At 46.2% G+C, this 12082-nt stretch overlaps 1 protein-coding gene across 1 annotated transcript in view; it reads left to right on the top strand.

Moving 5' to 3' along the window:
- TENM4 (teneurin transmembrane protein 4) overlaps positions 1 to 12082 on the top strand; it is a 205069-nt gene that overhangs the window by 134399 nt on the left and 58588 nt on the right. The window contains exon 5 of the mRNA XM_015827197.1: positions 966 to 1201. Within this exon, the coding sequence (XP_015682683.1) occupies positions 966 to 1201 (236 nt within the window). The remainder of the gene's footprint in view (positions 1 to 965; positions 1202 to 12082) is intronic.

The raw sequence follows: 12082 nt of genomic DNA, 5'->3' as shown, positions 1-12082 counted from the left end.
AGCGGTGAATGCTCCAACACTGGAAGTTTTTAAGAAGAAACTGGACAGCCATTTGTCTGAAATGGTATAGGGTTTCCTGCCTGAGCAGGGGGTTGGACTAGATGACCTCCAAGGTCCCTTCCAACTTTACTATTATTATTATTATTAGTTGTTAAGTTAGCAAAAGGGATGTGAAGTGAATTTGGCTTCCCCCATCGACTTTGCTTGTTAGAAGGTTGCAAAAGGGGAACACATGATCCCGGGCAATTAAAAACTGCATAAAAATAAAAAGCAAAATAATAAGACATAGAAAAACCATGGAACACAATGGTTGCCTTTCTTTCTTTCTTTCTTTCTTTCTTTCTTTCTTTCTTTCTTTCTTTCTTTCTTTCTTTCTTTCTTTCTGTCTGCCTTTCTTTCTTTCATTCTTTCTTTCTTTCTTTCTTTCTTGGTTGCATTTCCTTCCTTTCTTTCTTTTTTCTTTTTCCCCTCTTTTTTCTTTCATGGTTGCATTTCTTTCTTTTCCTTCCTTCCTTCCTTTCTTCCTTCCTTCCTTCCTTCCTTTCTTTCTTTCTTTCTTTCTTTCTTTCTTTCTTTCTTTCTTTCTTTCTTTCTTTCTTTCTTTCTTCTTTTTTCTTTCTTCCTTCCTTCCTTCCTTCCTTCCTTCCTTCCTTCCTTTCTTTCTTTCTTTCTTGTATTTCCTTCCTTCCCTCCCTCCCTCTTCCTTCCTTCCTTCCTTCCTTCCTTTCTTTCTTTCTTTCTTTCTTGTATTTCCTTTGTTTCTTCCTTCCCTACCTCCTTCTTTCTTTCTTTCTTTCTTTCTTTCTTTCTTTCTTTCTTTCTTTCTTTCTTTCTTTCTTTCCTCCTTTGTTCCTCTGGTGCATGATGCTAAATCTGGGCTTTGTTGGTTTTGAATCAAGGCTTCGCAGCCCAAAGTCTCCCCCAGGTTTGCCGGCTTTGACACCCGTCCTTTTCTCACTCCACAGGCACTTCCTGTTTAAACCTGGAGGGACGTCTCCACTCTATTGTACCACCTCGCCAGGGTATCCCTTGACATCCAGCACGGTCTACTCGCCTCCCCCTCGGCCCCTCCCCAGAAGCACGTTTTCCAGGCCTGCCTTTAACCTGAAGAAGCCATACAAGTATTGTACCTGGAAATGCGCCGCTTTTAGTGCTATTCTCATCTCCATCACGCTGGTGGTGCTGCTGGCATATTTTATAGGTAAGCTGCTACCTCTAATTACCTACTTAGAGAAGAAGCAAATAGTAGTAGTACTTGTAGGGCAAACGGGTTAGGGTGGACAATACCTCCCTTGTGGGAACGGTTCATTTTGATAGTTGAGAATATTTGTAATTCAGAGTTAAACCGTGGGGTCCTTGGTGGTCTCTGAGCTAGGTTGTTTTCTTGCAGACATTTCATGACCCAACTAGGGAACGTCATCAGTGCTAGAATGGAGAGGGGTTTGCGGGAAAGGAGAAAGGGAGGAGGAGGAGGACTGTGGGGTCCTTGGTGCTGTCTGAACTTGATTATTTTCTTGCAGAGGTTTCATGACCCAACTAGACAACCTCATCAGTACTAGATGGGAGTGGAGTTTTGGGGAAAGAGAGGAGGAAGAGGAGGTGCAGAAGGAGGAAGAGGAGGTGAAGGACGACACTGTGGTCCTTGGTGCTCTCTGAACTTGATTGTTTTCTTGCAGACGTTTCATTACCCAGCTAGGTAACATCATCAAGAATGATGTCTGCACCAAGGCCAGAGAGCACCAAGGACCCCACAGTCGTCGTCGTCGTCGTCGTCGTCGTCGTCGTCCTCCTCCTCCTCCTCCTCCTCCTCCTCCTCCTCCTCCTCTCCCACTTCCTTCTAATACTGATGCTGTTACCAACTTCGTTAATGAAACGCCTGCAAGGAAACCACCAAGCTCAGCGAGCACCAGGGACCCCAGAAGGTCCAATCTGCTCCTTAACCTGAGTATAGGTAGTCCTCAACTTATCACCATAACCAGGACCGGAATTTCCATTGCTAACTGAGGCGCTTATTTATTTATTTTACTTTTATTGATTAAAATTGTATGCCACCCATCTCCCTTTTCAGAGCGGCACCTGATTTGACAACCTTTTTCTGCCACGGTTGATAAGTAGATCACCCTGGTTGTTAAGTGGCTCACACTGCCACTAAGTGAATTCAGCTCCCTTTGCTTGTCGGAAGCCAGCTGGGAAGCTTTGAAAGGGCGAACACGCTTGACCCCAGGACGCGGCAGCTGTCACAAATGCATACCAGTTGCCAAGCATCTGGATTTTGATCGCGTGATGATGGTGGGAAGGCAGCAACGGTCGTAAGGGTGAGGACTGCTCGTTCGTCCCTTTTTTCAGTGCTGTCATAACTTTTGCCCAGAGTCACCTTAACGGTGAGATGGGTGGCATATCCGTTTAATCAATAAAATAAATAGAAGTAGAAGTTGGAACGGTCACTAAATAAACGGTTATAAGTTGAGAACTTCCTGTAGCCTGAACAGGAACATGGTTTAATGTCTGCTAAGAAAGAAGTTTGATTCCTTGCTGGGTCTCAGGCAGATGGGTGACCTTCCAGCAGGCCTTTGAAATAACCAAGGTCATTTCTCCGAGATTTGTACATGATGATGTCACACCGTCCTCTCTTGACACCTTAGCAATTAGGGATGCGCTGATGGATAGGTAGCCTGACCTTTGAATGGGTAACAGAGCGTGCTCCATAAAGGAAGAGAAGCCAGGATGAAAAATGGACATCAATTAATTTCGGTTAATTAAAAGCCATCGTTACCATTGTTTTCCTTGTATTTAGTCCCATTCCCCTCTTCATAAAAATTAAGATTTAATAGCTGAATGGGAAGGGCACGTTCAAGGCCACGTGTCGGTCAGGCAGGTGGGGTTGTGTATCCTTCTTGTAAGTCGTGATTCGCAAAGGGAGAGCCGATCCTGTAGAATAGATAATGTGTTTGTCTCCAGCAGAATCGGCGGCTTCCTTTGCTTTCGCTACACCGAACGTGGCATAAACTCGGTCACTTTTTGGCTCCTCCTTAGAGGTTAAACGGAGGGCTTGTACTTTCGAAGCAGTTCCTCTGTGGGCGTATCCCGGGGTCTCCCTACACTTGTTCGTTATCTAATCCACAGCTCCCCAACTTTTCCGGGTTGGTGGCTCAGAGTAGGGGGCAGGGGGGGTAAAAAGGGATGGTTTTGTGGAAAGGGCAGGCTCGTGTGTGCCTGCGCACGAGCGCCTGCGATGTTTGCGGTGACACTCATGCAAGTGGGGCCGTGAGCGCCTGCAACGAGGCTTGCACAACTGGAGCCCTGCGTGCGCACCGTCCGGCTACTCCGGCGGTCCAGTGGCGATTAGGCCGCGGCCCACAGGTTGGGGACCCCTGATCTAATCTATGTGAAAATAAGTCACCTTGCAGCATTACTACAGCGTGTATGAAACCTTAGAATAGAATAACAGAGTTGGAAGGGGCCTTGGAGGTCTTCTAGTCCAGGCTCCCTAACCCCCCGGGCAGTGGACTGGTACCGGGCCGGTACCAGCAACCGGTCTGCACAAACAAACAAAGCTCCGTTCGCGAAATGCAGGCAGCACACAAAACCACGCACCCTGCAGTCTGCAGAAAAACCTCTCCACGGAACGGGTCCCTGGTGCCCAAAAGGTTGGGGACCATCTTTGAATGAAGGAAAGGGGAGAGACCTGGATCATGTCAGTGAGAAAGGGGCCATTTCTTTCTCAAGAGAAGAGCTGCAGATTCGGCCTTCAGGTGGGGGAGACCAGTTAGGGCTATAATAATAATGATGATAAAGTTGGAAGGGACCTTGGAGGTCATCTAGTCCAACCCCCTGCTCAGGCAGGAAACCCTATACCATTTCGAACAAATGGCTGTCCAGTTTTTTCTTTAAAACTTCCAGTGTTGGCGCATTCACCGCTTCTGGAAGCAGGTTGTTCCACTGGTTAATTGTTCTAACTGTCAGGAAGTTTCTCCTTAGTTCTAGGTTGCTTCTCTCTTTGGTTAGCTTCCACCCATTGCTCCTTGTCCTGCCTTCAGGCGCTTTGGAAAATAGCCTGACTCCCTCTTCTTTGGGGCAGCCCCTGAGATACTGGAACACTGTGAAGTTTAAAGAAAACTCCAATAGGTTAAAAATGGGAGAGCCAATAAGAAGCTAAAATCTTAGTTCTCCTACCATGTTACCTTCTCTGATTTAGCCCTCTTTATTTCCTATCCCTTCTGTCATTCTGTTAGACCAGGGGTCCCCAACCCCTGGGCCGTGGACCGGTACCGGGCTGCAGCATGCCAGCAACCGGTCCGCACAAACAAGCAAAGCCCCATCCATGGGATGCAGGCAGCACATAAAACCACACACCCTCCAGTCCACATAAAAACCTTTCTCCACGGAACCGGTCCCTGGTGCCCAAAAGGTTGGGAACCACTGCTCTAGTCCACCCTGCTGCTTCTTACATAGGAAGCAAAAAAATACACTTTCTTCCGAAAAGAAGAAAAATTCCTGTAATGCTGAACTTATTCTGTCCGTGGAGGTGAAAATATCAAGTCACAGATACAGGTAGTCCTCGGCTTATGACCACAATTGAGCCCAACATTTCTGTTGCTAAGCGAGACCGATGTTAGGTGAGTTTTGCCCCGTTTTACGACCTTTCTTCCCACGGTTGTGAAGTGAATCTCTGCAGTTGTTAAATTAGTAACAACTAATTGTTACTAAGTGTTCTTTGTTCAGTGACTCTGGCTTCCCCTTTGACTTTGCGCGTCAGAAGTTCGCAAAAGGGGATCACGTGACCCCAGGCGACACTGCAACCGTCATAAATACAAGTCAGTTGCCAAGCGTCTGAATTTTATTCATGTGACCACGGGGAGGCTGCAGCAGTTGTAAGTGTGGAAAATCATTCTAAGTCACTTTTTCAGTGAATAGAATAGAATAGAATAGAATAGAATAGAATAGAATAGAATAGAATAGAATAGAATAGAATAGAATAGAATAGAAAAGTAGAATAGAATAGAAATGTAGAATAGAGTAGAGCAGAGCAGAGCAGAGTAGAGTAGAGTAGACTAGAGTAGAATAACAGAGTTGGAAGGGACCTTGAAGGTCGTCTAGTCCAATCACCCTACTCAGGCAGGAAACCCTTTAATAAGTAACCAATTTAGCAAGTTGGGCTGACTTTTTGTGTTTCTGTTTGTATTTTTTGTTTTTTAAAAAATAATAATCTGTAGAATAACCTGTTTTGATCAAATTAGACTCTAAGTAGAAGTAGCGGACCACTCATTCGGTTGTAATACAATCAAACTGTCACTTGTGATTTTTGCAAACTCGCCCTCCGGCCTATCGACGTACGAAGCATTGGGACTCGGGACAAGTAACCCGCGGGAGTTTCACCCAGAGGGTGCGGCTTGCATTCGATAGGCGTGCCCTTTGTTGCTAACACTGCTGATCCCTTCAGTCGTCCTGTTTTGTGATTTTATTTTATTGACCGATTGTCTCTCCGCCGTCGTGGGTTAGGAACCCCGACTTTGTCGTCTTTTCAGCCACGGTGTAATACAATCAGACATGATGAATCAATCAGGGTGAAATTGCTAGCAGGTCGATGGGAATTGTTGTCATCTTCCATTATTCGTCAAACAGATCCTGGGGTGGGTTTTTTTTTTTGGTTTTTTTTGTCTTGGACGTATCCGTGTGTTAGAGGGACTTTTTCCTAGTATGTGTCGAAGTTTGGCGTCGTTCAAAAATTAGGATTTTCTATTTTCTAACGACCACAATTGACCACAGGGACGCTGGCTGAGGAATTCTGGGAGTTGAAGTCCGCAAGTCATGAAGGGGCCATAGTTCCCCCATGCTGGCTGAGGAATTCTGGGAGTTGAAGTCCAAAAATCCTAAAAGGGCCATGTTTGAAGACCCCTGTCCAAAACCCTCATTTTGGTTCGTGTTGGCCTCAGTTTGGCTGGCTGCTTTCTTGCGCAGGTTAGTCCTTGACCTACGACCATAACTGAGCCCAAAACGTAAGTTGTTAAGTCAGCTTTGCCCCCATTTTATGAACTTTCTTGCCACAGTTGTTAAGCAAATCGCTGCACTAGCTAACTTGGTGAGACGTTAGTGAGTCTGGTTCCCCATTGACTCTGCTTGTCGCAAACGGGTCACGTGACCCCAGGGACACTGCAGCCGTCGTAAATATGAGCCCGTTGCTAAGCATACGAATGTGGATCACATGACTACAATGGTCGTAAATGTGGGAAATGGTTGTGAGTCCTTTTTTTTTCAGTGCCGTTGTAACTCTGAATGGTCACTAAATGAACTGATGTAAGTTGAGGACTACCTGTACATTTATAGATCCATGAGAAATCCATCCAAATCCCTACATGCTATTTTTTGCATCTTTACCTATTGAACTAGTTACAGGTAGTGTAGTCCTTGACTTATGACCGGTTGCTTAGCGACCGTTCAGACCTCTCTGGAAGTATTTATGACCTGGTTCTGAAGTTTTAACAGTCTTTCTGCCACAATGATATGACCCCATTCGGGGCATTTGGCATCACATTAAATGCATTAATTGGCATTTCCTGCGCCCAACGATCATGTGACCATGTTTGATGACCGTTTTTGCCGAAAACCACAAGTTATTTCCGGTTTTCGGCAAAACTGCAGCCTAACAAACAATGGGTTTGTTTAACGACCACTACAAAAAAGGTCATAAACATGGGTTGGTTGTGTGACAGTTGATTTACAAACTGTCACAACATACGACCGCAATGAATAAGCTCCGTTACTGTACCATGTTGAGGACTACCCATATAGAACAAATCAAAATATGGAACATTTAAGGAAAGAAAGCAGAATAAATTGACTCCTCCACTAATTAAAATGGACCCTAAACGCAAATATATTTAACAGTTTGGTGATATTTTTCATGTTGCATTAGACCTCAGTAAGCAAAAGCGAAAACAAAACGCAACTGCAGGATCCCGGTGTTTTTTTTTTCTGGGCGACAATCATGAATCATAATTACAAATTTCTCCAAGAATTAGTTAAAATCAAAATTAATTGTTTCCGCTCAACATAAACATATTTAATGAGCAGACTCCGCTATCAGGCTAACTGTTCTAATCAGCAGGTAGGGGGGAAAAATGCAGATAGTTAATTAGATTTAATGAAAAACCGTGTGTAATTTTTAAGTATAATCAATTATTTATTGATGTAATGAGCGGCTCTGGCTGGGCTTACTAATTAACTCATTTAAAAATTATGAATAACCTTTTCATTGGTAATTATTTTCTACATCTTGTCAAGCTGCAGATAAAAATTGCATTATCTTAAAATGAAAAAAAAAAAACCAACAAAAAAAACAACCCTCCAGCTAAAGCAATTCCTTTCTGCCACAATTCTCCTTTGCCGAATAAAATGGAGATTTCCGGGTCCGTGTTTTTCACCATTTCTTGGGTCGCCGGTGTGGTGGTGATGGTTGTGTAACCGTGCCTGGACTTGTGTAGACATTTTTCCAATGTAAATACAGCAAAACCAGAGACGGTGATGCAACAGCTAGAAACAACAGCCATCTCACTGACGCAACCCCAAATATGGAATCTGGTACTTGAAGTATGCTTTCATCATTATCCAGAACACAACTAGAAAACACTGTCAGTATTTTTCGTGGAATGAAAAGTCGTAGAACAAGAGAATTAACATTAGATTATCTGGGTTTTTTTTTTCCGGGTACGGTCATCAATGCAGAAAACTTGTGGCTTCTTTTAACTCCAAGAGTATTACAAAGCAATTCATTCTAATCTAGTACAGGGCTTTTCAACCTTTTCACCCATTGTACCACTTTTAGGATATGGCAAAATCCGAGGACCACCAGTCGCCTAGCAAGGTGTCGAAAACTTGATGACCAAAAAAAAAAAAAAAAAGGAAAAAAGTGAAAAACTCCAGGTAGTCCTCGACTTACAACAGTTCGCTTAGTGACTGTTCGAAGTTGCAATGGCACTGAAAAAAGTGCCCCCCAAGCCACAGCCGAGCAAGACACCTGCCTGCCCATCCGGCGGCACTCTTCCTCCTGTCCGAGGTTTTCATTGTTGTGAGCATTTCTGTTGAGGATTGGCAGCAGGGGTGGGGGGGTATTTGGTATTTATTCTCCCCGTCTGCTGGGTGGTTGCAGCAGGTTTTGGCCAATTCACATGACCCTGGGACACTGTGACCATCGTAAATATGAATCAGTTGCCAAGCATCTGAATGTAAATCACAAGACCCTGGAGAGGCTGCAACATTCCAGCTGATCGGCACTTCTTCTGGGCTCAACAGAAGTGCCAGGATTAGTGCCGAGCTCCAGCTGGAGCCTGGCGCTGATCCTGGCATTTCCAGTGAGCCCTGACAGTCCCGAAGAAGCGCCGATCAGCTGAAAAGCGGCACTGATCCTGGTGCTTCCGCTGAGCCCTGACAGCCCTGCGTCTCCAGCCGTCTTTCGCTCAGGCTTGTGCGGTGCTGCCACCGGTTCAGCTCATTCCCCTCCCCCGCTACCACTTTTCTAGGATGGTCGCGTACCACCTGCCAGGTGCCAATGTACCACAGGTGGTACCCGTACCACTGGTTGAAACGCCCTGATCTAGTACTCAACTGTCGCAATAAAATTTCAACAGCACAGAAAATAATTTTGTATTTTAAAATGACCAGACTCAAAGAGCAATAACCTAGAACAGGGGTCCCCAACCCCCGGGCTGTGGACCAGTACTGGGCCGCTGTATGCCAGCAACTGGTCCGCACAAACAAGCAAAGCCCCATCCATGGGATGCAGGCAGCACACAAAACCACACACACACGGTCCATGGAAAAACTCTCCATGGATCTGGTTCCTGGTGCCCCAAAGGTTGGGGACCTCTAACCTAGAACTCAAAAACAAAAGTAAAAATAGACAATCTATTTCATTTAATGACCGTTCACAGTTACGACGGCACTGGAAAATGTGACTTAGGACCGTGACTTACGTACTTTGTAGCATCCCCATGGTCACGTGATCAAAATTTGGATGGTTCATATTTATGACCTTCGCTGTATCTCTGGATCATGTGATCTCCTTTTGCAGCCTTCTGACAAGCAAACCCAGTGGGGAAGTCAGATTTATTTAACAGCCGTGTTACTCATTTAGCAACCGCAGCAATTCACTTAACAACTGTGGTAAGGAAGGTCATAAAATGGGGCAAAAAACCCCTCACTTAACAAATGTCTCACTTAGCAACAGAAATGTTGGGCTCAGTTGTGGTCGTAAGTCGACGACTGCCCGTATGCTTCAATGCAGTCGGCACCTACACAACTTCAACAAAAAGTGGAACTGAAAAAGCGACTTATGGACCTTTTTCACACTTACGACTGTTGCAGCATCCCCATGGTCACGTGATCAAAATTCAGACGCTTGGCAACTGACATGTACTTATGACGGTTGCAGTGTCCCGGGGGTCACGTGATCGTCATTTCTAACCTTCCCAGCCAGCTTCCGACAAGCAAAGTTAATGGGGGGAACCAGGTTTTTTTTAATGACCGCATGATTCAATTGAAAGCTGCAGTGATTCGCTTAACAATCGTGGCAACGACGATCATAACAACCAGGTGTAACTCAGTTAAGAAGTGCCTTGCTTAGCAGTAGAAATTCTGGGTCCAACAGTGGTCGTAAGTCAAGGACGTAGGTGTACTTTGACCTGGTGATGTCACATCATCAAGAAGAAAAGCAAACTCACAGCTTGCCAAGATACCAATAATTAAATTAATTTATCAGACCTCACTACCACATTGCCTCCAGAAGTTGTGGGTGCTCCATCACTGGAGGGTTTTTAACTGGACAGCCATTTGTCTGAAATGGTATAGAGCAGGGGTGTCAAAACTCAATTTCATTGAGGGCCGCATCAGCATTGCGGTTGCCCTCAGGGGGGGCGGGTGTGTGTGGCCAGAGTGGGTGCGGCCTACTGGGTGGGCCTGGATGGAGTGGGTGCGGCCTACTGGGTGGGCGTGGATGGAGTGGGTGTGGCCTACTGGGTGGGCGTGGATGGAGTGGGTGNCCCGGCGGCACTCTTCCTCCTGTCCGAGGTTTTCATTGTTGTGAGCATTTCTGTTGAGGATTGGCAGTGGGGGTGGGGTGGGGGGGGTATTTGGTTTTTATTCCCCCATCTGCTGGGTGGTTGCAGCAGGTTTTGGTCACTTCACATGACCCTGGGACACTGTGACCGTCATATATATGAATCGGTTGCCAAGCATTTGAATGTAAATCACAAGACCCTGGAGATGCTGCAACATTCCAGCTGATCGGCGTTTCTTCTGGGCTCAGCAGAAGCACCAGGATCAGCGCCGAGCTCCAGCTGGAGCCTGGCGCTGATCCTGGCATTTCCACTGAGTCCTGACAGCCCCGAAGAAGCGCCAATCAACTGGAAAGCGTCACTGATCCTGGCGCTTCCGCTGAGCCCTGACAGCCCTGCAGCTCCAGCCGTCTCTCGCTCAGGCTTGTGCGGTGCTGCCACTGGTTCAGCTCATTCCCCTCCCCCGCTACCACTTTTCTAGGATGGTTGTGTACCACCTGCCAGGTGCCAATGTACCACAGGTGGTACCTGTACCACTGGTTGAAAAGCCCTGATCTAGTACTCAACTGTCGCAATAAAATTTCAACAGCACAGAAAATAATTTTGTATTTTCAAATGACCAGACTCAAAGAGCAGGGGTCCCCAACACCCGGGCTGTGGACCAGTACCGGGCCGCAGCATGCCAGCAACTGGTCCGCACAAACAAGCAAAGCCCCATCCGTGGGATGCAGGCAGCACACAAAAACACACACACACACACACACACACACACGGTCCATGGAAAAACTCTCCATGGAACTGGTCCCTGGTGCCCCAAAGGTTGGGGACCTCTAACCTAGAACCCAAAAACAAAAGTAAAAATAGACAATCTATTTCATTTAGTGACCGTTCAAAGTTACGATGGCACTGGAAAATGTGACTTAGGACCATGACTTACGTCCTTTGTAGCATCCCCATGGTCACGTGATCAAAATTCGGATGGTTCATATTTATGACCTTCGCTGTATCTCTGGATCATGTGATCTCCTTTTGCAGCCTTCTGACAAGCAAACCCAGTGGGGAAGTCAGATTTATTTAACAGCCGTGTTACTCATTTAGCAACCACAGCAATTCACTTAACAACTGTGGCAAGGAAGGTCGTAAAATGGGGCAAAAAAACCCTCACTTAACAAATGTCTCACTTAGCAACAGAAATGTTGGGCTCAGTTGTGGTTGTACGTCGAGGACTGCCCATTTGCTTCAATGCAGTCGGCACCTACACAACTTCAACAAAAAGTGGAACTGAAAAAGCGACTTATGGCCCTTTTTCACACTTACGACCGTTGCAGCATCCCCGTAGTCACGTGATCAAAATTCAGACGCTTGGCAACTGACATGTACTTATGACGGTTGCAGTGTGCCGGGGGTCACGTGATCGTCATTTCTAACCTTCCCAGCCAGCTTCCGACAAGCAAAGGTAATGGGGGGAACCAGGTTTTTTTTAATGACCGCATGATTCAATTGAAAGCTGCAGTGATTCACTTAACAATCGTGGCAACGACGATCATAACAACCAGGTGTAACTCAGTTAAGAAGTGCCTTGCTTAGCAGTAGAAATTCTGGGTCCAACAGTGGTCGTAAGTCAAGGACGTAGATGTACTTTGACTTGGTGATGTCACATCTTCAAGAAGAAAAGCAAACTCACAGCTTGCCAAGATACCAATAATTAAATTAATTTATCAGACCTCACTACCACATTGCCTCCAGAAGTTGTGGGTGCTCCATCACTGGAGGGTTTTTAACTGGACAGCCATTTGTCTGAAATGGTATAGAGCAGGGGTGTCAAACTCAATTTCATTGAGGGCCGCATCAGCATTGCGGTTGCCCTCAGGGGGGGCGGGTGTGTGTGGCCAGAGTGGGTGCGGCCTACTGGGTGGGCCTGGATGGAGTGGGTGCGGCCTACTGGGTGGGCGTGGATGGAGTGGGTGCGGCCTACTGGGTGGGCGTGGATGGAGTGGGTGCGGCCTACTGGGTGGGCGTGGATGGAGTGGGTG

This window comes from Protobothrops mucrosquamatus, unplaced genomic scaffold (assembly GCF_001527695.2).
Source record: "Protobothrops mucrosquamatus isolate PMUCROS unplaced genomic scaffold, P.Mucros_1.0 scaffold3560, whole genome shotgun sequence".
NCBI classification, from domain to species: domain Eukaryota; kingdom Metazoa; phylum Chordata; class Lepidosauria; order Squamata; family Viperidae; genus Protobothrops; species Protobothrops mucrosquamatus.
The sequence above is the reverse complement of the archived record's forward strand: the minus strand, read 5'-3'. Positions and strand labels throughout refer to the sequence as shown.